General features: G+C 35.0%; 1 protein-coding gene across 7 annotated transcripts in view; it reads right to left on the bottom strand.

The window, feature by feature from the left end:
* Positions 1–27435, bottom strand: part of SOX5 (SRY-box transcription factor 5) — a 991328-nt gene that overhangs the window by 65848 nt on the left and 898045 nt on the right. For all 7 annotated transcript variants that reach the window (XM_060306246.2, XM_060306247.2, XM_060306245.2 and 4 more), the window contains one exon: positions 4957–5103. In XM_060306246.2, coding sequence (XP_060162229.1) covers positions 4957–5103 — 147 coding nt within the window. The remainder of the gene's footprint in view (positions 1–4956; positions 5104–27435) is intronic.

The raw sequence follows: 27435 nt of genomic DNA, 5'->3' as shown, positions 1-27435 counted from the left end.
AGTATCTGATTGTGTCTGGTCAGCTGGCTAGGGCTTTCTCTGGCTTGTTGGAAAAATATTTATTTTCCTTGTCCTAACTCCCAGGTGCTACTGCTGAGCAAATGGGAACATCACTGCCAGAAGTATTTGAAAAGAACAAAAAAAATTGATTTGGACAATCTATGTGCTCCTGTCATTGACAGAGACACAAGTGCGACCAGGGGTATGACTAGGGTCAGAGCAAGGTTAAAAGAAAAGCACCCAGGAATCCTCTCTTGTCATCAGCTTTTCAATCTAACTACTCTTGGTTAGCTGCAGGCAATATATAAGTTTTCATCAAATACCAAGAGACGTTTCATAGTATTTACAAGTTGCACTTAAAATTTTCCCAAGAGGTGGCTACTTTTGCAATAGCAAAACACTTAAAATGTGAAGTTCAGGTGGTTAGCACATCTATGACATATGAGGATTTCCTGACAACATGGAAATTATAAGCTTATTCGTCACCAACAATTGCGTGAGTTGTATGTGAAACCAGGTAAAAATACTCCTCCTCCTAAGATAACTATTTTAAGGCTGATATTGATTCTGTTATTTTTAAAAGAAATAATTTATTCTTACCAAACAAATATTATCAAGAGATCAATTACTATCACAAAAGAAAGGCTATCTAGGGTTTTTTTTAAAAGATTGCAGCAAACAATGCAGAAAACCATTAAAATAAAGAAGTATGTGGTGCAAAAATGAAAGTCACTGAATAAATTGTGTCCATTCTGTGGCAGAACGCTAAACTATAAACAAATCAATTTAAACATTTGTTAAGGGATATAAGCAGATTCAGAGCAGCAATATTGTCTATGGGATTCAAGGCCCAATACTGCTACACAAGACTTTAAATAATTTTCCTTAATATGAGAAATAGAATTCTTCCTAAAATTTCCTTTAAACTTGATCTCTTGTATACATAAGTTCAAGATTTCAAAGATTTTAATCAATATTTAGCTAGAAACTCAGCTGTGAGGATATGCATGAGCTAGGAGAATATCCCTGAAGAACTAAATATTAAAAAAATTAGTCCTGGAGTAGGATCCAGAGGGGGAAAAATTAAATAATTGCTAACGAGACAAGTGTACATGCATTAAGAAAGATGTTATGTAACACCTGAGAAATTTTTAAAACCTGCTGATAGCCTTAATTTTTCAACCTTTGGCAAAATATATTATAAAAACAAATTCTTGTCTCTGTGCATAATATAATCAAGGCATAAAAAATAAGGAAAAGTTAAGCAATGACAATATGTCAGGCATTAATGAAAACAGTTCAAAACAGTAAGTTTAAAGACATCTAATTCAACCAGCAATGCTATCCAAGTTCTCCAATGCAGATTTTGAAGAGAGCAGATTTCTTTTTGTGTTTTCACGTTTATGGTACACACTTCCTGTCTGCAGTTTTTAGAAGGTTACTGTGAGTCCTCTAAAGGTTTCTTTATCATTTACTATTATAAATAATTATGTTCCTAAGTGGCAGTTCAAAGCTCAGTACAGCACTCGTACAACACCACGGAAAGATCAGGTGACCTTTCTCCAATTCTCCTCTCTCTGGTGCTGAGGACAGACAAAGTGATATGTCTGTCATACGCCATTACCATTAGAACAGAATCTTGTTCTTTTATTACAACTGAACTCCGCCAGATTTCTCAGCAGGAATGCTAAGTGAAATCAATGTCTTGGACTTCCAGGCTGAGCTTGGAGGTCACAGCCACTCTATCATTTCTCAGCATTATCCTTTCTAGTGCACACACAACCCCCTCAAGCCTCCAACTGGCACACAGCAGATTGAAAACAGCATGCATCAGAAGACTCATGCTGTACAATTTTACAGTCTTTTGGAGCCCCTTCCCTTTGATTCCCCCCTTCCATTTTTGCAAATTGCAAATAAGTTTTGTTTGTGTCCTTCTCTGGAGTTGTGAGTCAAAGGCAAATCTAGGAAGAAGGGCAGGCAAGAAAACCCAGAGAAAATGGTTGATTTTTGACAGCTGTCAATAAGATCATTTTCCTTACATCATCACCTAGATGTGGCTTATGATTCTATTCTTCTATTGAAAGTACAATAAAGGTACTTTCAACATAAATCATCAGTTTGGCTTATGCCAGGTAGGTAGGCAGATAACACAAAGCTAAATAAAATAATTCTATTGTATAGTAAGACAGACATGAAAATCCATCAATAAAACACACAGAAAATGTCCCCAGGACACTAAGAATTGATTGTTTCAAAATATATATATATATAATAATAAATGATAACAATTATATATAACTAAAATGGCTTTGTGAAGGCAAAATGTTTATTATACCATGTATAAATGTCAATTCCAGCCTCTAAGAAACTAAATTCATGTATTGAAATGGGACCTCTTTATTTATTGTTGCTTGTATTTTTTTAGCTATGTTCTTCATTAAAATGACAACAGTAATATTTATTGGTCTGGCTATTTTTAACCCACTAAACTTTACTGCTGAGCTAAAATACCAAGCACATTTAAGACACCTTTTCTGACAATAAGAATGGTGGCAGACAGTATGCTAGAAGACAATGAGCAAAGAAAGGACGTATTTTTATTAAATCGTGGCTGTTTCTTAAAAAGGGGCACTTTATTCTGGGTTAAACTTTTTATGTATTTTATAATAACTGTAGGTGGGAAAAAATACAACATCCATGGTTTTCTTAAACTTTATATGATAGAAAATTCATGAAGGCTAATTTTCCAAAAGTGAAATTTAGCGATAAACTATAAATATATTTTTAAAATTAAGTATAATCATAGCTTATAGAAACACAATCCACTTTTTTACTAGTACTAAATAAATGGAGGTGTTTAAAACCATAGAATATGGGAGAATTCTAACATTACTGAAATAATCAATCTCTGCATCCAGTCCGTGGAGTTCTATGAATGTCTGGAACCATATAGCTCATAAAGCAGTGTCCTAATCTTGGCCAACTTTCAGTCACTTTTACATTTGCCATGGTTACCTAAGAATGTATTGTAGCAAGTGCTCAATAAACATTTGAATGTATGAATGAATGCATGAACAAATAAACAGATGCATAAATGGATGAGGCTGACATCAAAAGCTTCATGATTATTTGAGTTAAGTCATTTGGGGAGAAGATATTAACGATAAAAAGTAATTCTAGGAACCAGGAAAAACCCATTAGTCCTTTACAAGTGAACTATATATTATAAAATCATAAGATGAAACGTCCTAATGTAAAGCGTCATTATAAAACATGATGTGAAATCACATTAATAAGTCATGGGAAAAAACCCAGAATGATACCTCACAGAGTTACTTGTGTGCGACAATGACTATGCTGCTACAGCTATTTATTTTCCTCAGTGTTAGCCTGTACATGTAATACATTGAAACTGCTGGTCCATGGAGACACCAAAACATCACTGCTTTAAAATTAAATTATATTTAATAAATGTTATAATTATTACCAAGTTTTAAAAACATATGTTCTGCTGTGATCATGAAGAAAAGCAGACCAGGCCTTAGGTATACATCAAGCACAGAACATGCAAGGTCCATTACACAGCAGAAAGAGCTCTTAAAAGTGGCTTATGCATGTTTCCTAATATCACAGTAGTAAGTACAATGTTTTGCACTATACATTTGCACATGTTGCTGGTGAGGTCTAAGGTCCTTGTCCAGGTTCAGTTACAATTCCAGACATATTTATATCTTACTATATAAAAACAGACTTGGAGGTTTTGGGGAGATAGAGGCTGGAGGACACTTTCCCAATCCATCTCTTCTCTTTCCCAATTTCTACTCTGGATTAATACACTGACTGTGAAAAACACCTGCCAGGGCACTACAGAAGGAGTAAAAAAATTCTTGGATTGTTTTTTTCTTTTGCAGTACTTTCTAATTTTTTTCTCTGTGTATTTTTTCAACCGTTGTGACTACTCTTAGCCTATTATCCTTTAGATATTTCAACATGAATTCATGAAACGAAGAGCAGAAGCAATTTTCTAGGTAATTCAGCAAAAGACAAAACAGTATTATTTTGGGGGTAAATTAACTGTTATCAGTTTTCTACTTAATATTTTCTAATTGTTAGAAAATGTGTGATTATTTCCCTGATTAACGTCAGGAAAAATTATTTTATGGTTACTCTTTTTACTTTTTCCACAGAAGGTTTAATATATTCATATACTATCATCTAGGTAAGATCTTAAAAATCACAAAGAAATTCAAATTAATTTTTCTGCTTCTCTCTTCTTCTGAGCCAAGAAACAAATTACCTGAAACTCTCCTGATTCTTTTCTACATTCTCTCAGGAAATGTTTCTTTAGCTCTAAAAACAAAACTATTTCTAAACAGTCTTACTTTTAATACTAGTATTATCTTCCTATCTGTACACGATCATCTCATTGGCTGAATAATACATCGAAAATTATGTCTATACTATACCTCGTAATAATAGTTATTGATATTTATATAAAAGATTTTCTGTATTCACTAATCATACTCATATATTAAGGTCTATTTCAGTTGCCCCTTCGGGAAACTTTTCCCAGATCTCTCACTGAAGGTAATAATCTCTTTGTCCTAATAACTTCCAATGCACTTTATCTGCAACTCCTTCTAAGACTTTGTATCGTAGAGGATGGGTATCTGTTTTATAAGACTGTAAAATTCTTGATGACAGCACACCTATCTTACAAATATTTGTGTCACTCACATTTCCTACTATAAATGCATGTTTGTTGAATAAACGAGTGACTAAATGTAGGTATGCAAATTTATAGGGACACGTTCCTTACTGATCCTACTAGACTATTATTTCCTTGGAGATCTAGAGTTTAGCCCAGTTGCTGGCACATAATAGATATTCAATAAATATCACTGAATGAAAAGTACACTCTAAATGTCAAAACATGTAGTTTCTTCAAAAGGGTACCTTGCTTTTGGGTGGTGGGCTGTTTGTGCTCTTGTCTGTGTGAATGCTGGTAGGAGATACAGCAGCACCAAGGTTGCCTTGGGGTATGCCTGGGAGCTTTCCTCCTGGAGATACCTGCATTGCAGCTAGCTGGGCAGCATATAACTGCTACAGAAGAGAGAGAGAGAGAGAGAGAGAGAGAGAGAGAAAGAGAGAGAGAGAGAGAGAGGGAGAGAGAAAAAATAAGGACTGAGTAATAAAATAAATGCACCTCTCAGAAAATACCTATAATAAGATGTGGTATTTTTCCAATTGGGTCTTTTTGTTTGTGCCCTGGAATATTTAAAGAAAGACACTGTCACCTCAACTGTCATGACTTACTTCTCAGGGGAGAAATGACAGATATGACACATAAGAAATTTTAGTTTCAGTATATACAGGGACTGAAAACAAGTAACAGTCATCCGTATTTACTCTTTGCCAACATCAGTGGAGGAAAAGTATATCATACTATATGGTTAATACCTTTATTTTAAACATTTAAAAATTTACACGGTGTGTTACAAAAGAATGAAGCTTCATACACCAAGTAATTTTCTTACTATCCATATGGGTTCAAGCCCTGTATGTTTCCTTTCTTTGACTTGCTGAAAAGGGCACCTGTAACATTTTTTTCTGATTATTAGCTGTGTAGAAATACAAAAAAGCCACTGGGAGGGAATGGAAGGGGACTATTTGAAGAACATTATCGGGTCAGTCTACCTCAGTTGATAAAAGTTAACTGGATGCTTGCCAGAATGCCACTTTACTTCATGATATATAAACACAGACAAACTTGAGATAATCTTGAGGATTAGGGTTTTAAGGAATACTATCTAAAGCACACACTCTTCGACTAAACCATCACATAGTAATTCTTATTAAATAACCAATAAAAATTCTTCAACAAATCAATTTAATAACAAGGGAAAATTTTACTTGATGATGATGGCCGTATCATGTAGTATCTTAAAACATGGAGGTTGCTTTAGATTCAAATAGTCATATCAAATGTTTAGATTAATACTCTTTCATCTCCATTTAGCATTTTGTGAAAATCTGATTGAAGAAGCAATTATTTATACATATACAAATATTAATAAATAAATGTATAGATATACACACATATATATACATATATATGTGTGTATATATTTAATGTATATATTTAAAATACAACCCAATTTCTTATTTCTCTTTTGTCTTAAGATTTCATGGATAGCATTTACTATGCAAGCTAGAACTTCCATAATAAAAAGACTGATGTTAAAGAAAAAAGCTCTCAAGGAAAAGTGCTGTGAAATAGTTCTCTGGATTATCTTGGTTTTTCTCTGAAAGGGAAATTTCAGAGAAAATTCCTGCTCAGGATAAGCCAGAGACTCTGATAAGTTGGGTCTCTCTATAAATGAAATAATGAAGACTGGCATTTATATACATGAAAATACATTTCCATTTTTCAGAGTTTCTAGATGCTTTGTTCTAAATGAAAACAGGACATTAAAATTATTTTAAAAATTATAGCTTATTGTTTTATGTCAACTAATGCAAGATACATTCCAGACAAAAGAAACACCAGAGAAGTATATTTATACTATCAGTAATGACTGTCCCACCCCCCAAATTTTTTTGGCATGCATTAGAATTATGTTATTTCTTACCCCAGTCAATCAGAAAGAATAAGATTTGATTCATAAGTCTTTAACAGATTACATAAAAAGTAAAAGGATATGATGTCAAATATGATGAGTGGGAGTGTACCATTTTCAAAGTATCAGAAATGATGCATTTCCCACACTTGGGTTAAAAACCTGTCTTAAATTCTGCAATTCACAAAGTAATTCCTTCCATCATCATCCTGAACTGTTTATGAAGCCATTAAGAAAATAACCAATAACCCAGGATATCACTTTGCAAATTAAAACTTTTTCCAGTGTACTGAATTTTAAAATATATGTATTTTAAAATACTGGCTGGATAACTATTTGACATATTGTAAATTTCACACTGTACTGTATATTATATCGTTGTCTTTAAAAATGATTCCAGTGCCTATTATTCCTAGAAGGTAACAACACATATTTCTGGTTTAGTATACACAAAATATAAAATTGTTCCATAATTACTAAAGATGACATGGGAAATTTTAACCTCTGTAGCTAAAAGGAAAAATGTGAACAAAATAGTTATTCAAAATTTGAATTTGATTATTAAAAAATTATTTCAAAATATTGAAAAAATATTGACTATTTGTATTAATTAGATAATTAAATAGATGGACCAGTCACTCATAAAAGGTAATTAAATGTTTAAACATAAATCACTATAGATTCACAACTTCCAAAGAAGTATTAGAACTACTATTAGAAATACAAGTATAAATATGTTCCCAAACACTTTAATGAATTTAAAGGTAGGAAATGGTATATACTTGGAATTAAAAAAAAATACATGTTCTTCCTTCATTCAAATAAATGCATTATTTTAACCTTTTAAATATGAAATTAAGGTTTACCTCAGTTAAATTATCCTAAAAAATTCCTTTGAGTAGAGAAGAAGATAAATTTGGAAAATACATGGGCCCATTTAAATACATATTTTTACTAGAACGGTATACTAATAACTGGTATTTTTACAAAACACAGAGAGTTAAAGTAATTAATGATGAAAAAGTCATAATCTTATTCCTCATTCAGTATGGCTAACATTAAGTAGCACTTCAATCCCCCCAATCTCGCATATCCCCTTCCTCATATTTGGCTTTCTCTATGCAAAGAGTTGATATATAGACCTACTTTTCCCCAACTGTGTTTAACTTTCCACTATTTCCAGATCATTACATTTCCCACCACACATATCTGATCTTCCTAGTTTGCCAAGGTTTGGAAGTAGGAAAGATCTATTTTCAATACATTTTAATTTGTGTCAAATATATGTGTTCCTTAAATTTACATTATATTACAGAAGCATAAAAAGGCCTCAAGTCTCAGAGAATCTAACATACTTTGGGTCTGCACAAGTAAAATAAAGCAGAAATTTTAATACTGCTGGGACCTAATTTGGCCATTCACAAGTTAAAACAAATTTTCAGTAGATTTAAAGAAGCTGACAGTGGTTTTCATACCTGGTTATATATCAAGGGTAGGCACCTTAGAAACTAAATGCTGCTGAGACTTATTTTAATTCAACCTTTCAAAAAATTAAATCCATTTGTCTATCCATTAAGATGTGCGTTGACTGATATTAAAACAAGAAAGTCTAGAGATGATTAGTATTTTATTTCATTTATTAAATGTTCTTAAAGCAGAATCAAGAATCATGTAGGTATCTGTACTGAGGGAGGTCTATAATCTCAGAATCACTGGCTGACCTTGGTGAGCGGGAAGGGGCATGAAATTTGTGGGGACTGGAAAGCCACCTGAAGTAACAAGCATCCTGCGAACTATAGAACTCATTTACATATTATGTACATATATAATTATAGTCACTTGCAATTATATATAAATAAAAATGTTTAAACAAAAACCTGGTTCACATTTTACTTTAAAGGATAGTAGAGAGGGGCTACCCTGGTGGCGCAGTGGTTGAGAGTCCATCTGCCGATGCAGGGGACATGGGTTCGTGCCCCAGTCTGGGAAGATCCCACATGCCGCGGAGCGGCTGGGCCCGTGAGCCATGGCCGCTAAGCCTGCATGTCCGGAGCCTGTGCTCCGCAACGGGAGAGGCCACAGCAGGGAGAGGCCCGCGTACCGGAAAAAAAAAAAAAAAAAAAAAAGGATAGTAGAGAAAACCCAGAGTTAAATATAAGGTGTATTATGATAAATGTACTTTTATGAAAAACAGTCAAGTTGTTCTTAACATCAGAAAGAAGTTGAGAGATCCTAAACGTAAAAAGCTGAAGATTAAGGAGAACACTCAGGGCATGATGTTAACCAGACTAACAGAATAACACTTTTTTACCTTGAAGAATAATCTGACCCTTATCTTGAAACGGATATGTTAGGGGTTTGGTTTGATCTCCAAAACTCCCCAACCCCACAGAGCATTAGGTTTTCTATTCTTTATATTACTTAAAATATTGCATTCTCATTCTCTTTCCCTTCCTCCATCCCTACACCTACTTTAGACAATTTTTTTCTTTTTTTTTTTTTTTTTCGGTACACGGGCCTCTCACTGTTGTGGCCTCTCCCGCTGCGGAGCACAGGCTCCGGACGTGCAGGCTCAGGGGCCATGGCCCACGGGCCCAGCCGCTCCGCGGCACGTGGGATCCTCCCAGACCGGGGCACGAACCCACGTCCCCTGCGTCGGCAGGCGGACTCTCAACCACTGCGCCACCAGGGAAGCCTGATTTTTTTCTTTTTTAATGGAGACAATCACATACAATTAGGTTGGAATCTATTCATTGGTTACTTAGGGTCTTGGTGCTAATGTGCTCATAAGTATGTTTCTATATATCTATCTATACATATAAGTAACTCTCACTTTTGTCTCAAACTGTTCCGTAAAACTACATCTTTGTGTCTTCAGCATTTTAAGCTCCTTCAAGGACCATTTCTACTTTTAGAGGGACAGTTAAAAGGAAGGCAAACCACAATTCTAACCCCAGCTCTGAGCTAGTGACCTTGGGTGACCAATCTGAACCACAATTCCTTAATCTGCAAATTCAGGGATAAATAAAACTGACCTTGCATGGTTGCTGTGAGAAATACATCACATACTGTGCATAAAACACTCACTTCATCAATAAGTAACAGTTATAATTATTAATGGATTAATTATACCAAGTAAGAACTAGGTAATATTTACGTGCTAACCTCCTACTACCGACTCTGGACTGTGCTAGGTACAGTGGGGGACACAGAAAATGCATAAACATAGTTTCTTCCCTAAGTCAACACTGGTACACATAAAATATTGAGAATATAAGTGTACTATATGTAACTATATGCCACTGTTAAAGGCATGACAAAAAAGGACATGAATCAGTGCATTCTGATATGCTTTCATTATAGAGGTGTAGCTAAGCTGAGCATAATAAAAGAGGTGGCATTCTAGGGAGGGAGCACAATCTAAAGCAGGCACAGGAGCAGGAACGACCTGGCTGTTGCAAAGGGAATAGAGAGGATGGTGTGGAATAGTAGGTGAGAGAGTAGGTGGTAGACAGGACAGTGACCTAATTGAGCCCAAACCTTGGGAAGAACAAAACAGTACTGGGTGCAGGCTATGTTCAACTTACAGAAAATCATGAAATATAAGCAAAAGAGTTTAAATTTAATATGTAGGCAAGAGAAAGCCACTGAATGTTTGAGAGCAATATATATGTCTTAAGCTAAAACATATATATTGTCTTAGTTAAGATAAAGACAAGAGTAATATCATTTATGAGGTTATCAAAATTTAGCAGCAGTAATTTGAATGATAGTTTGAGTTGAAGTAACAGTTGTGAAAATGAAAAAGGAAAAAAAAAGATTCCATGATCTGAGTGAAGAGTGCTAACACACTGCACAACCGCTTAATACTGTTTTTGTTAAATTAATTGTTTAAAATTATTTTATAAGTAGGATCATTTTCTCCAAATGAAATTTCATGTCAAACACTGATACATAGAGAGAAAAAAGAGGTGTACTATAACTATAAATGAATTTTACATATTTTAACATTTAATTAAATGAGACCAATGAGGTTGTTTTAACTATCCCAAGAATTTAAAGAGGTACAGGGCTGAAAGTTGAAGCCCTTTATCACACGTGGTGATCAAGAAAGCTCTCAGAAATAAGTAGCAGTCACTTCTAAACTCTCACCTAAGCAAACACATATAGACCTAAATCTTCAAAAAGAACGTTACAGAGCTAAAAACTCCCTTGTTAATAGCATCTTGAAGTTCAAATATATGTACAGAAATGGGAAGTGATTTTTTTTTAAGTGTAGTAACTGAAATCTGGCAATAAAAGTTAATATGTCTACAATGTGTTAACTGTTTTGATTAGAGATTTTAAAATGTGTGTGTTGTGGCTTATTACGATTTTAAAAGTTGATAAATGTGTACTTCTAAAGTTTAAATCTAACCTGAGAGATTTATGTTAGATACGATGTATATGAAAAGCATGTTTGTTTTTTTAAGGGCGGGGACAAGGAATAACATTTGTGAGGAAAAAATTCAGAAAGCAATTTCAAGGCTCCATAAGTGTTATCTTTATGGCTTAATTTCAGCTTCCTAATGTAACTTAAATGTGGAGTTTAAAGAGAAACTAATGTACTGAAGAAAATCTTTCAAAACATATCAGCATGTTTCAATGTGAATAAATTTGCTTTGCACATTATTTTTCATAATGTTTCTTCACAGAAAATTATCAGAGCAACTTGAGTTAAAACATGGACTTCTTGCTCTAATACTGTCAGCTCTTCTTTTTGAGGTTATTCGAGCATATTGCATGAAAAACACAATAGGCCTTAAATTTGTTGGATTCCAGGGCAAAAGTGCAAATAGAAACTCATATGCCAAATATATATAAATTTACAATTTACAAATCTAGCTAATGATGTGTTTAATAAAATATGGTTCATTTTCCCATCTGGACAAACACACCTTCAAAATAGCTGGGTGCAAATGAATACCAAAATAACATACCACTTCACAATCCGTTAGGACAGCTATTATCAAAAAAACCTGAACATAACAAATATTAGTGAGGATGTAGAGAAACTGGAACCTCTGAGATTTTCTGCTGGGAGTATAAAATGGTGTAACTACTTTTGGAAAACACTATGGCAATTCCTCAAAAAATGAAACAGAATTACCAAATGATCCAACAATCCCTCTTCTGGGTATATATTCCAAATAATTGAAAGCAGGGCCTGGAACAGATATTTGTACACCCATGTTCACAGCAGCATTAGTCACAATAGCCAAAAGGTGGAAGAGATCCAAGTGTCCATCAAGGGGGGCATGGATAAGCAAAGTGTGTCATATACATACAGTGGAATATTATTCAGCCTTAAAAAGTAAGGGAATTCTGACAAATGCTAATACATGGATGAACCTTGAAGACACTATGCTAAGTGAAATAAGCCAATGATAAAAGACTGAATATTGTATGATCCCTCTTATATGATGCATCTAGAATAGTCGTTTTTTTGTTTTTTTTTTTTTTTTTTGCGGTACGCGGGCCTCTCACTGATGTGGCCTCCCCCGTTGCAGAGCACAGGCTCCGGACGCGCAGGCTCAGCGGCCATGGCTCACGGTCCCAGCCGCTCCGCGGCATGTGGGATCCTCCCGGACCGGGGCACGAACCCGTGTCCCCTGCATTGGCAGGCGGACTCTCAACCACTGCGCCACCAGGGAAGCCCCCTAGAGTAGTCGTTTTTATAGAGACATAAAGAGCGGTGGTTCCCAGGAGCTGGGGGTCGGGTGGGGAGACGGGAAGGGATGTAACTGCTTAATAGGTACAGAATTTCAATTTGGGGAGATGAAAAAGTTCTGGAGGTGGATGCTGATGATGTTTGCACAACAATGTGAATGCACTCAATGCCAATGAACTGTACATTTAAAAACAGTTAAGATGGCAAATTCTATGTTATGCGTATTTTCGCCTACACACACAAAAATGATGTGGAGGGCAGATGTGAATTTCGATTCCTGTTCTCCTTGGTGTTTTAAGACTAGACCCACAGCCTGTGCTCCTGTTCTTACCCCCAGCTCCATTCAAGAGAAGATGAATGGTTTTGCCCTAGATGGGATACCTTTCTTGGCTGTGACTATCTTCTAAAGCGTTGCTAAGGTGGGGCCCAGCTGCAGCCCTGCTAGATAGGCGTCTTCAAGGAAGTTGTAAGAGAAAGTTAGAATGGAAAGATATTCCAGGTAAGTGAACATAACATGCAACGTCATAAAGTTAACTTTTAAATCCACCAACAAAATATATTTGAGTATTTAAGGTTTTCCTATACACCATAGAGGGAACTTTTAAGAGAAACTTTCCTCTTCCCTTTTTAAAATAAAAGTACACACTCCTTCTGCTTCCCCTGGGTTAGATGTGAGGCTATCTTCTTTTGCAGTCAACACTACTGGGGCAGGGCTGGAGGAGACTGAAGAAAAAGAGGTCTGGCTTCTTCCGTTTAGCATGTTTTTGAGGTTCCTCCATGTTGTAGCACGTATAAGTAGTCTGTTCCATTATATTGCTGAATGGTACTCATTTGTATTGATACACCATATTTGTTTATCCATTTATCCAGTTGATGGACATTTTGTTTGTTTCCAATTTTAGGCTATTATGAATAGTCCTGCTATGAGTGTTCCAGCACAAGTCTTTGTGTGTTTTCATTTCTCTTGACTACCCAATTCCTAGGATTGGATTTTGCTAGGTCTTATGGTAAGTTAATGTTTACTTTCTCAAGGTACTGCCAAACTTTCTAAAGAACCTTTCTGCATTCCCACTAGCAGTGTATTATCATCAATACTTGGTATTGTCTGTCTTTCGATCATAACTATTCTAGTAGAAGTGAAGTGGTATCTCATTGTGGTTTTAATTTGCATTTCCCTAATGACTGATGACATTGAGCATCTTTTCACGTGCTTACTAGCCACTTCTATGTCTTCTTTGGTAAAATGTCTATTCCGATCTTTTGCTCTTCTAAGAAATCGGGTTATTTTATTGTTGAGTTGTAAGAGTTCTGGACATCTGAATTCAATTTTAAAGAGTAAAACCTATCAGAGAGACTGTGAGGGTCCAGTTTAATGGCAGTGTATAGCTATTATCAAAAGGTCCATAATGATAAACAATATAATGACAATAATAAGTACCAGAAATAAACATATTTTCCTCTTATATAATTTTTATATACTTACACAATAATTTAAAAATTTTTTAATTTTCAAAAATCCTAGTAGAGAAGTACAATACCGATTGTAAAGGACCCTGCACTCTTTGTACCCATCAAGGAACACTAGCATATCAAAGTGAGCTCTGAAAGCTGATGACTTTTTTTAACCACTAAGGGGACTGCTGGAAGAAACGGAGACTAGACAGAGTTGACAGACAGCTCTAAAGACTGAGACCCTTTGTCAAGTCTGTGTTGAGGGTGAAAGGCTTGGGGAAGGGAGTAGATGGCTAGAGCTCTCTTCTACACTCCTTGGTGGTATGTAAGTGGGGTGGGGGCTGGAGGGAGTGAAGCATTTCTCCTGTTGCTTCCCCAGATCTCCCGGAGACCATGGGAGAAAGTGACTGGGAGAATCACAGGTGCCGGAGGAATTTGGGAGGCATTTGCAGTTCATCTCCCATCCGGCATTGCAATTGAAGAGCTATTCTCAAGGGAGCAAAGGGAATGATAGTCTGGGTATAGCAGGGACTGGAGTCACTTGGAGAAACAAGTTCAAGTAAGTACATGCAATGTGGAAGATCCAGGATCTTGTGTATTTGGACACAATTCCTAAGGCAACTTGAGGAAAAGAAAGAAACATATCAAACTGAAAGAGTAAGTAAATTCAGACCTAGTACAGATTTGTGGAAATGAAGGATAACTAATGGTATATCGATGGTGCATAATTTAAAAAAAGAACCATCCGGAGCTGTTGGAATGTAAGAGTTTCAATAGCAGGTTAAGCAAGGGAATGACTTGAGTGGATAAAGTCTCCGAAAGGCTGGATGGTCAGCGGACACACAGAGATGAGTTCAGGATTGCAGGAAGACAAGCCAAAAGGGGAAAACAATTGTCATCCACTTCAGAAAGGAATGTTTTGCCTTTAGAGAAAACTGGTGAGCCACTTGTAGGACCTGCCTGAGGAAATATGGGGCTGCCTGCTAGGGCCTCCAAGGCAGAAACTACTGCTATTATGACCCACATCTCCTTAAATACATCACTCCTGGGTGATATGTCTTGGCAAAGTTATAATACAAAAGTAAAATATTATGTCTGGCTATAGTGTGGTTTTACTATTAAAAAGCTATAGTAAATACATATACAAAAGTGATATTATCTATGTAAAGTTGCCATCACCAAATATTAATAATACATAGACAATCTTTATTATTTTATTCCAAATTCAGATCCACTCAGTGTGATACTTGGAATACGGAGCTATCAGAGAGGGATGTAGTGTTGAGAGGGTGTGAACACGGCATCCTGCTAAAAATTAAAGAATACATTTGAACTTATTTAAACCTGAAGACCTTTTTCACAGGTATGATGCTCTCATGCTGTCTCTGTCACTCTGCAGATACTGAAGCATATAAATAAGAAACACTTCAAATGAAATAGATTTTAAAGGGCTTTCTTCATTTTTTTACACACCAATAAACCTTGAATAGCTAGAAAAACATTTTGACTTTTATAATTGAAGCAGTTCCTTAAAGGACCAGATATATTTGCGAGAGTCATACAAGAAAACACCAACTGAGAGTTTCTCTCTCTCTCTTTCTCACTCCTTCCTCGTTTTTTCTACTCCACAAGCCATCTTCATATACTGCACAGTAATCCATTACAATATGTTCCAACATCTGCCTCCCCATATGATGTATGACCTATTCGATTGACCCTTTTTATGCCACTCCAGACTTGCTGTTCATTACTGTGGGAGGATGAATACTCCGCAGCTATTCCTGAGGTCACCAACCAGTAAGTACACCTCCATTTGGCAAGGTAAGGAGGACACTGGCTGGAAAGCTCTTCAAATCTTTTCTAGATCAGTGACTCTACTCCTATCTTTAATTAGTTTAACTTCTGGGAATAAAACACTGCTGAAATTCCTTTCAAAGTAACAATAAGCACAGAAATGCTTGTTCACTGGGGGAAAAAATCTTTTGCTACCAAGAATTCATTATTAAATATAGAAAAGCTGAGTATTATCAGAAAGAATTTTAAAGCAAACACTTATCTTTGGCTAAGTTCATAAGTGTGAAATCATTGTTCGTGTTATCTCCATAGGTTGGGGGGGGAGGGTGTATAACAGTAATCAAAACATTAAAAACACTGAGAATTTTAACTCAAAACAAAAAGTAAATGAGTGTTAGTTCACATTAAATCAGACTATATATGTTATTTTGTATATTATAAAAAACAGACTCACTTCCAGAATGCATACTTGCTGAATGCTTAAAAATACTTGGCGTATTTGGGAGAGGAAGTGCAATATCTATGATTTCCTCAGTGACTATGATGCACCACCCACTTTGCTATTAGTCTTTATGCTATTTCAGGGATCACCATAACAATTCTGTGTGTTCAGTGGGGAGGGTGAAAGCTCATAAATTGCCCGAGGTTAAGTAACTAGTAGTGTTAGGAGTCTGAGTATCCCTTAAAATTCTCTTTTCTATTACGTACCACATAAACTTACCATATGCGTAGCAATGTTACAGTGTGAAGGTGCTTTCCAAACTTCAACTTTCCATGATGAATTTATCTCCCTCTACCCCACTGGGATTCCCCTACCTGCTGGCCACTGGTAATAAGGTTTTTCCTAAGCTCTGAGTCAAAGATAGTTTCCAAGACCCGGGGTTAAAGGCTTCAAGAGTAAAAAACTTCTTTAATCTCTAGCGACAGAACTCTACTTTCCCTGAAAAAAGCGCACAACCATTAAAGATTTTTTTTTTCTTTAGTTGTACTGCTAGTACTAATAGACAGCACATGTGATGGGTTAAATTTAAAAAGACTTCTTCCTATGGATTTCCCCCTTATGTTTTCCTTCATTTCTTTCATTGTAAACCATTAAGATTAGGAAATATTGCATATTAAGTAGTGTTGGTTATTTGAGTACATAACATTAAGATGAATTAATCTCAATTTCAAGAGAAATTGCATACAGAACGATAACGGCAGCAGCAAAAATAATCATAGTAGCTAGAGTTTACAGGAAGCTTACCGTGTGCCAGGCCCAGGCCATATCTCTCTGAACCTTCTCAACAACCTTAGGAAATACATTATTATTTTGTGGAGGAGGACACTAAAGCACAGAGAAAGAAAATGTCATTTGTCCGAAGTCACACAGGTAAGCTGAGGTTAAAATCCAAGTCTTTTAATAGAGTTTATAACTCTTAACCTCTATGCCTTATGAAGCTCTTTTCCGGTCATTCTGATATAGTAGTAGCATCTGGGGCTTTGGAGCAAAGAGATGAACAAGGCTGGGGAGGGCAATTTTAATAGTACTTCTGACAGAGACTGGGCTCTTCTGATAGTAACTACATTACTGCAGATGTAGGGCAGGAAGGAATTGAGAAGTACCCGAGAACACTTTTCCTAGCATTTTCATCCTCCTCCTTCCACTTGGCCACTGCCAGTAAATATTGTCTCAGTTTGGTTTTCTTCTCAACTCATGGCTCTGGGAAAACATTTAAGAGAGAGCTATAATATGGTCAGACAGACCAGGAAAGGCTTCCCTATAAATATGGTTAGAAATAAGAAGGATGAGATGACGTAACTACATACATGGAGCAGGAAGGAGTGTTGGCAGACGAACCTTGTGGTAGAAGAGAACAAGACAAATACAGGGCCTTGGAAGAAGGTCAGTGAGGCACCAGTGTACTGTGAGAGGTGTTTGGAAAGGTAGATGGGAAGCTAGAACAGTTCAAAAAGAGGAATGATGTAACAAGATTTGCATTTCCACAAGGTTAGTCTCGATATACAATAATATGAAGAACTGATTGGAAGGATTTGGTTCACCTATAACCCACTTTTACCTAGAATGATGTTGACCTAATCATTTTTTTTTACATGATTTAAAATTGATTCAAAATCAATTATAGAATAAATCTGGATATAAAATTTTCAACATTTTGAGTCTCATCCTTATTTAAATATTTGCTCTTTTCCATATAATTTATACTAAGAATTTAATTATATTTTAAAAACTGTATTTTGCTTCAATTCCTTGATTTTTCTAGACCATTTAAAAAAATATAAGAAAAACATATTTAAAATTGGCTACTATTTGCACTACCCAAATCACATATTACTCTTAAATCAATTAAAATAACAAAAATACACCTGGCATTTAGAGTGTATTTCGAATTTCATTAGCTCCTCTGATCACAAAAGCCTTCCTTTTCAATTGTGCAGGACATATTTCTCATATATCATCAAAGTAGTTCACAGAAATAATCAGTTGTAACTCCTGTTTTCCTGACTTAAATTGATTGATTCATTCAATATTTATTTATTTGGGCACCTATTATGCCCCAAGCACTATTCTAGACACTTAGGACACATCAATGAACAGAGATCTCTGCCTTAATGAAAAGAATTTTAATGTTTTTCCCCAAGAAAAATTATAAGACTTAAATCTTCTGTTATATCTGTCAGGTAGTTATCTAATATTTCTCCATATGACACTATATATTACTTATGATTATTATAATTGGTAATTTATATATCCCTGATTCTTAACATTTTAAAATATTGTCTTTGAAAGAACTGAAGTCATTCTTAAAAGTAATGATTGAGAGATACACGCTACAACACTGATGAGCCTTGAAAACATTATACTAAGTGAGATCAGCCAGACACAAAAGGATGGATATTGTATGCTTCACTTATATGAGGCACACAGAGTAGGCAAATTCATAGAGAAAGAAAGTGGAATAGAAGTTACCAGGGGCTGAGGCAAGGCGGGGGGGAATGGGGAATGGGGAGTTATTATTTAATGGGTACAGAGTTTCCATGGGATGATTAAAAAGTTCTGGAAATAAATATTGTTGGTGGGTATACAACACTGTGAAGGAATTTAATGTTACGGAATTGTATACTTAAAAATGGTTAAAATGATTCATTTTACTGTTCTCTGTATTTTACCACAAAAAAAAGTATATGATTAAGTGGGCAATAGAAAAATTGCTATATGCCAGTACCACATTAAGCTTCATTTCTTTAAAACAATTTTTCTCCTAATTTGTTCACATGTGTTGGTTCATCTTGTAAATTAACTGAAGAGAAAAGATTTAAATGGGGGAAGGAATATTATTTTAAAGTAAAAGGAGATTGGAAATATTACATTCTTCTAAAAAATACTGACTAAAAATCACCCTAGGCTTTGGCAAACAAATATAAAGCAAGGAGAAACAGCACCTGATTCTAAATCAACCAAATCCAGTAATGCCCCTTCCAAGTTAATGGCTGCTCTGAAACAGCAGCTACGAGATCGTGTCGACACTTCACTGACTTTGCAAAAAGCACAGTATTTGCCAGTCCTACTGTAAAAGATAGTTCTCTCTTCACTTTCCCCACCTATTCCAAAGCTAGCTTCTTTTTCATATCCAGATGACTGTTTATGAGCTCAGTCCTGTTTCAACTGTCACTCTTTACATCAAGGAAAGATAGATGGGACACACCAACCCCAACCTAAATGACCTTTGGATGTGACAAGAGTTTTAGGTCAGCCTTGCTAAATGGAGGCCTTGGTGTATCGAGACATGCCTTGGGGTGAAATTTACAGTGAATTTATTATCTCCCAATGCCCTTTGGACTGCTTCCCACCATCAAACACCATGGCAGCACTTGGAACAGGAAGAAATACATTAACTGGAATCTGATCGTTTTAAAAGGTTACAGCTGCCCAAATATAATTTAATTTCATACTTGCCCTTTGAGGGTTTGGTGTATATTTTCATTTTATGACTGCAAATGATAAAGCTCTTAAGATTCCAGGCAATAAAAAGAGGAAAAAAAAGTATTTTAAGGGTTAGAAGTCTATTCAGTTCATATTCAATGAATGAAGTGACAAATTAGCTTTTTTAAAAAAATCTAACATTTCTCTTTTTTATCTGGACCATCTTTTATTCTTCTTCTGATCCTACACTTCGACGTTTGGTTGAAATCAATATGTGGACACCAGCCTCAAATCTCAGCCAGCTTAAAAATTAAAAGGATGATTTAAAAAATGAAGATAAAGTCAATCTGATTTAAAGTGAAAATAGTTTAGTATAGGCAACATATATTTTTCATTAGTGTTTCCTCTCACATAATTGGGAAGATTTTCCCATTAAAGTATATCAACATCAAATTGACTTACCATTGATCCAGTACTTTTCTAGTATATCACACTTTCCACAAACTTTAATGAAAGATTCACAAAACCCTCTATAAACGTCACATCACAGCCTTATCAATTTAATTAGTAAATATTATTACTATTATTTTATCAACTGAGAATAAGAGATATGGTGTTACTAATGCAATAGAATTAATCAGAAAAAAGTCAGACACAAAATTCAGATAAAATCACCTATAATTTATTATTTTAAGACATCAAAACAAAAAACAAAACAAAACCCAACTCTTACTCTTTCCCTTTAACTCAATACTTCACCAGAGACTTAACGGTTTTTTAAATATCAATCCAATAGAGTTTGAGGCAACACAGTATTTTGGATTCACTGTTTGTAATGAGAAAAGCCACACTGGTCAAAGGCAACTTAAAACTGTGTGTGTGCAAATGTGCATTCGTTCATCATTCTTTAGTTGAGTCAACAAATATCTCTTGAAAGATACTGAGCTAGTTCATGTGAAGCTTACACTTTTAAAAAGATTTTTCATATTATTTTAAGAGGGTACTCCTAATATATGAACAGCAAAAAACACTCAGCATTTAAGTATTATAAAACTTAAACAGATAATTATAAATATTAACATTTTTATTAGCAAATTTTAATTTCATGTTGACATGTCACTGTTTCAAAAGTATTTTGCATAGCATTTAAGCTGCATAACAATCCAGTGGGGCAGGTATTAATATCCCCATTTACAGATTATGAAAATGTAGCCTAGCGAAGTTAAGGAACCTGCCCCGGGTAGCAAATCTAGCGGTTACTGAGACTGAAATGCTCTGTATGGTAATGGGAAACAGTACTTATTCTTTTACTCATTTGTTCAATTATCCCTCTTTCAGTCAACAAATATTAATGAAAGGCCCACCTAAAGTGAGAAAAATGAAAAGGCAAACATTATTCAGGAATCAGTTAAAAGGCTCTTACTCTCCTTTCTCTAAAGAAGATATAGAAATGGCTAATAAAGCACATGAAAAGATGCTCAACATTACAACCCATTAGGGAAGTGCAAACCAAAATCACAATGCGATACCACCTCAAACCCATTAGGATGGCTATTATCAAAACAAACAAACAAAAAACAGAAAATACCAAATGTTCATGAGGATGTGGAGAAATTGGGACCCTTGTGCATTGCTGGTAGAAATGTAAGACAGTGAAGTCTCTAGAAAACATTATGTCAGTCCCTCAAAAAATTAAACATAGAATTACGATATGATCCAGCAGTCCTATTTCTGGGGATATACCCAAAATACTTGAAAGCAGGGACTAGAACAGCTACTTGTACATCCATGTTCACAGCAACATTATTCACAATAGACAAAAGCCCAAATATGTACCAACAGATGAACTGACAAACAATAGAACATTACTCAGCTTTAAAAAGGAAGGAAATTCTGACACATGCTACAGCATGGATGAACCTTGAAGACACTGTGCTAAATGAATAATCCAGACACAAAAGGCCAAATATTGTAGGAGTCCACTTATAACGAGGTATCTTGAATAGATAATTCATAGAGACAAAAAGGAGAATAGTAGTTATATCAGGGGCTGGGGTATGAGAAAATCAGAAGTTACTGTTTAATGGGTATGGACTTTCAGATTGAAATGATGAAGTAGTTCTGGAGATGAGTAGTGGTGATGGTAGTACAACACGTGAATGTACTTAATGCCATGGAACTGTACCCTTAAAAATGGTTAAAATGGCAAATTTTATGCCATGTATATTTTACTACAATAAAAATAAATATATGTAAGATTAATAAAAACTTGCAAGTTTTGGGTCACAATCAAAAATTTAAAAATAAATTTAAAAGCAGAAAATAAATACTTAAGCCATTACTCCAACAAAATAAGATGAGAAATTAATATAAAGAAAAAAACAGATGTTTTTTCTCTTGAGTATGAACTAAGAAATGCTGGATTCAAGGACAGTAGACAGAGCAGAAAGCCATATTAAAATGGAGGGAGTGAAAGAACAGCTATTGAACCGTAAGAGAGCTAGCTTCTCTTGGCTTCAGCTGTCCTGCCAGCCAGGCTGAGACTTCCTGGGCAGGAGATAAGAGAATTCCTTTCCTAGGTGGTCAAAGAGACCAAGGGAATTTGTCTTGCGTCCTGATGGTGGTGGTGGTTAAAACTCAAAGAACTGTATAACCCAAATATAGTCAAATTTACTGCATGTTATTTTTATAAATTAAAAAGTAAAAAATACAATCACACATATGAAAAAAGTATCTTATTCAACAACTCTGACTTATAATTCTTAAACATTTTGACCTTCCTTCCCAAGAAAATATCAGGAATAGTGGGATTTGCTAACACTGTAAATTATAAAGATTTTAAAAAACACTGCAACATTTAGACTTGATCTTTTTTTTCTGGCTTTACTCTTTTTTTTTTTTAATTGGAGTATAATTGCTTTACAATGTTGTGCTAGTTTCTGCTGTACAATGAAATGAATCAGCTATATGTGTACATATTATCCCCTCCCTCTTGGACCTCCCTCCCACCACCCCATCCCACCCATCTAGGTCATGACAGAGCACTGAGCTGTATCTCTAATATGTCCATATGTATAAAGAATGGACACTAAATGGTGTAAGTGTGCAGGAGAGCAGGTAGCCAGGGGTCACCACCCATGATCTGAGATAACAAGACTATAAAATACTGATAGTAGACTATTAAACAAACAAGGTGAAAAGCAATTCTCTCCATTTCAGCTGATGCTAAGAAACCAATTGTGCAGTTCTTTCTCAGTATAAAAATAAAGAACTGTTTCCACCTCTTTGTTTTTCTTTTCCAAGAGAACTCACACTTTTTTCCTAATCTCTGGAGAGTGGGTGAAAATCAGACTGTTATTAGTGTTATGGTCTCAATGAAAGCCTCCATCATTGATGTGTTCATGGCATTATTGGCTCTATTAATAGAGAAGATGTATTATGGATGAAAATATCTCTAGGCTAGTATCTTCTAAGAGCATTTAGAATGTTATCAAATCTATTTGGACGGAAAAAAAAAGGTCCAGATATATTTTCCTCTGATAGCCTCAATCCTTGCCATTTTGGTATTCCCAATTAAAACTCTTCACTCATCTGCTCATATCTGGATTGCTATTATAATTGTTTAACTAATATGCAAATAGTTCTAAAGGAGATAGTACCTCCATTTTTCACTATTGTGGGAGAATAAAAAAGTAGCTAGAGTCCCAGATTTTGGAGAACAAGAGAGAGGAGGGAAAAACTGAAGAATAGAGAAAAGGGGAAGACTCGTAGAGAAGGATTAACAGAGGGGGCAACTAAAAATGTAGAGAGGAAAAGTTAAAGAAAGAGGGGAAAAAAGGAAGACATAAAAGTAAAAGAGAGAGAGAGAAAAAGATTTTCAATAGGAACAAAGGTAGATTTTTAGAAGTAGCTTCCTGTTTTTAAATCTTTAGCATCCTTAAGGATTAAAAAGTTTATAGTGCCCAACCAGTTGGCTGTGTACTTCAAAATAACACAGCGTTCTGATTACTGCTATGAAGCTGTTTTATGTCAAATTGTTACTTATTTATTTATTTCCACATAGCCCTTCTTTTCCTGGGTGTAAGCATGTTGTTAGGTTGTCTATTGGGTAGTCTAGCCCTGGTCTGACCTGCTCATCTTCTTTCTCCTTCCATGGAGATGTAATAGGAATAATGAAACTTCCTATTTCTTGCCTAATTAGATCTTCAGTGCTAGCTTGACTATTTTTAGGTTTCTAAAGCATCTCCTTTGAATGCCTTAGGCCAATGGTTACTTCAGCACCCTTCTCTCATATTTTCTTTGACAGTACATGAATAAATGTATCAGGAATCAGAGAAGTCCACTTGTAAGGTGCAAAGACTCCTGGGGATTTCTGAGGCTCGTGGTTACTTTCATAGTGCTTTGTTTCATTTCCTCCCTTCTTCCATGATATATAGGTAGAACAGCTATACTTATCTGTATTTTAAAAACAAGAAAACTTGAGAGCTGGCCAGATTAAATGACCTGAGACCAGACTCACATATCACTTCAGAAGCAAGTTGAGAGCAGGACCCTTATTTGTTAATCCCTTATTTGTTGATCCCTTATTTGTTGAACAGTTTGGGAAGTTAGAGGGATCATGATATACCAACAGCTTTGCATGCCTTTATTATGCCCTAACCATCCAGCCCTGCTGTAAAACTCTCCCCATTACAATAAAACACTGTAACTTTCCAATAACATACAGCTTTCCCTTCAAAGGGAAAAGTTTGTTCCATTCACAAATAATTGTCAATGTCATAAAAGCAAAGATGCTCTAGTAACTCGTATGGAATGGAAAGAAATAGGGAGATACATTCTCTTCGTTTTTAGGAAGAATTGAAACAGTTTTTTTGTGTAGTCTTACATGTAGAACAAAGGTTTTTATATTGAAAGCATGTTTTACTTTCATAAAGACTTTCGGCTTGCATTAAACATGGGGGAATGGCTCTCAAAGAGTGCATTCAACCCCAAATTAAATTGAGATGGATTTCTCAATTTGCCATACACCTCTGTACTACAGAACATAATTGCTATATCTTAGAAAAATACTTGCTAACTTGAAATATGGAAGAATTTATTAGGCTCATTTCTGACAGTGGAGAAATCCCTGAATACAGGATATAACAACAAGGATGATAGCAGCTAATGATGGCTGAATGCTTATGCTATACTAAGCATATTGTACATACTATCTCATTTAATCCTCACAACAGCTTTATCATGTAGGAACAAAATTATCACATTTCACAAGGGAAGAAACTGAAACTAAGAGGTATTCAGGAGAGCTCAAGCTCATAACCCATCATACTATAAGTTCCATTTAAATATCATTTATTTGTAAGATTTACTTTAAAACAATTAAAAACAATTTTTTAATGTTTTTTACAAACTGACAAACATGCTTTAAAGAAAGAAAAGAAAAAGCATAAGTCATCAGGTCATCTAACGGATTACTGTACTACTGTACCAATAAATGATTAGATGGTTACAGTGCAAAGACTGAGCCTATGAAAACTATATATTCTATAGTTTCATACTGCATTTAATGCTAGCTTGTGTCTAAGGTGAACTAAAACATCCAAACTTAAAATTCCTCTGGAACGAAACCAGATGCAAGATGAATCAAATCAAGAAGAGAATAAAAATGAAGAACTTTTAAGGGCCTTTGCTTTTTTTTTTTTTTAATTGTTTAGTTAAATGTCATGGCTTATCTTCTATATGTTAACCAAATGTTTTAACTGTACTATTACTAACAATTTAAGATTCCTTGAAAACCGAAGAACTAAATTCAGGGGAAAGCTAGTCATACCTGTACGAGCTGTATAGACTAGAGCACAGTATAGTAGAGCACAGTATCAAGATTACTTTTTTCATTTTACATTGAAGAAGTTCTAGAAAGGCAAAAGCAAGAGAGAACATTGTTGCAATTCCCCTGTTGGAGGTATTAACTCTGCTGGCCCAATGCTCATTGTACCAAATCATTGGGGAGCATACTTTGAGTCTGTTCCTCCATTTCTTCCTGTCTCCTTCCTTTATCCAAGAAGCCGCTGGGTAAGAAAAGGGGGTATGGCATTAAGGGAAAGGTCAGGATTAAGAAAGATGGAATAATTAAGGATTCCTTTCCCTCCTCCCCTTTCTTTTCACTCCATAAGTTTGGCAGGACAATACTGAGAAACTTCCACAGGAAACAGCAAATCTGAAATATGCTGGGCTGGCTTAAGCTTTTCATCTGAAGGAATCGAATAGGGCTCTATCTTCAAATCTTGCAAAGTCACCTGCCAACCAAATGTAGCTCAAAATTGTAACATGGTTTTTCTCCTTGGTCTTTCTCTCAGAACATTTCATTCATCACTGCAAAATCTTATCTGCATGATTATATAATCAACTTTTGAATACTATCTTTCTTCTAAGAAGCAAATAAAATATCAACAAGACTTGTCATGTAAACAATCTCACTTTGAACCTTTTACGAACAAATAGATATGAAACAGCACACTTCTCTGTTGTTTTGTTTTCTGAATTCCTTGATCTTTCAATAGCTTTTCACAAAAGAATTAATTCACAGAGCACAATCAGTGAACTCAGCAAAATGAAAGCAATTCAGAAGGTTGCCATTGTTACTAATATGCAAATCCTATCTATTGTTTTATTCATCCTTAATTTAAGTCTAAATGCAAAAATAGCAATTTTTCTCCCCTCTTTTTACACAAAACAACTTAAAAGTAATATATATGAATATATGCATTTAAATATTTGTAAGGATACCATGGAAAAATAGGAAGAAGCTAGATTTAGCTTTCAGCTGCTAGGATTATAGGCACACTTCTGTTAATATCTGATTTAGCCAGGTCACTACTTAAAGTCTAAATTGCCTCATCAATAAAATTCAAGAGTTGGAATAGAAGAATGATCTTTAAATTTTATTTTAGCAGCAGAATCTTTTATTCAAACAATCTCAGCCAGTAGAACTCAATCTATAAAACAAATAAAAGTGAATGGTACTGTTTGGTGGCGATTGGAGCCACTCGGACTCCTGTGAACAGTTTGAAACAACTGCTTTTAAAGGTCTCTGAGGTCCTTTTTATTTCAAATAGACTTGTTAGGACAGGAGGTTGTATGACTTTCTTCAAATTCTATTCCACTTTCACACTCCATTCATTCTCTTAAATTTCAAGCTCCTTTATGGTCCCTCAAGGATTCTTAACTAATTCATCTTTGCATTCCTTATGATGCTTAGCTTAGTCACTTACAAAGAATAAGTATTTGCTGAGTAAATAAAATTTCTGGGATACTATGGGGTTTATAAAATAATTCGCTTCCACATTAAAGTATGAAAACATAGGAACTATTTCCTTAAAGGAAGTAATGAAAAGTTTATAAATTTTCTCACATTTCTATGAGAAACAGTTTAGCTCTATAATAAAGGAGTAGGATAAGAGGTAAGATGTCTTGGTGTATATTCTACTAATATAGTTAGAAGAAGAGTATGTTTTGAAGGGTTATACCAGAAAATATTTTATATAAAATAATATTTTATATTATTTATTTTAAAATATGTTATTACGCTAAAAGCATCTACGTAAATAACTTATTTTAAACTTTATAAGCTATTCATTTAGAATAGTTGCTGGCAGCTCATAGAGACAATTAATTTGCATTACATTCAAGGAAAAATAGGACTTGACAGGAGGCATTATTTTCATTTTATAGATATAAATATTGAGATAAAGAGTGAGCAATAGCAAAATTTAGAACACTATACTCCTAAATAACTACTTGGGCTTTTTTTTTTTTTGGATAATTAAACTCATTGCCTCCTATAGATTCTTGTGATGGGGCTTAAAATTATACCACACAGGGGAAAAAAATTGTTTCCTTATGAATAAGACAATGTGCCTCAATTTTACTAACTT

This window comes from Globicephala melas, chromosome 10 (assembly GCF_963455315.2).
Source record: "Globicephala melas chromosome 10, mGloMel1.2, whole genome shotgun sequence".
Lineage (NCBI taxonomy): Eukaryota > Metazoa > Chordata > Mammalia > Artiodactyla > Delphinidae > Globicephala > Globicephala melas.
The sequence above is the reverse complement of the archived record's forward strand: the minus strand, read 5'-3'. Positions and strand labels throughout refer to the sequence as shown.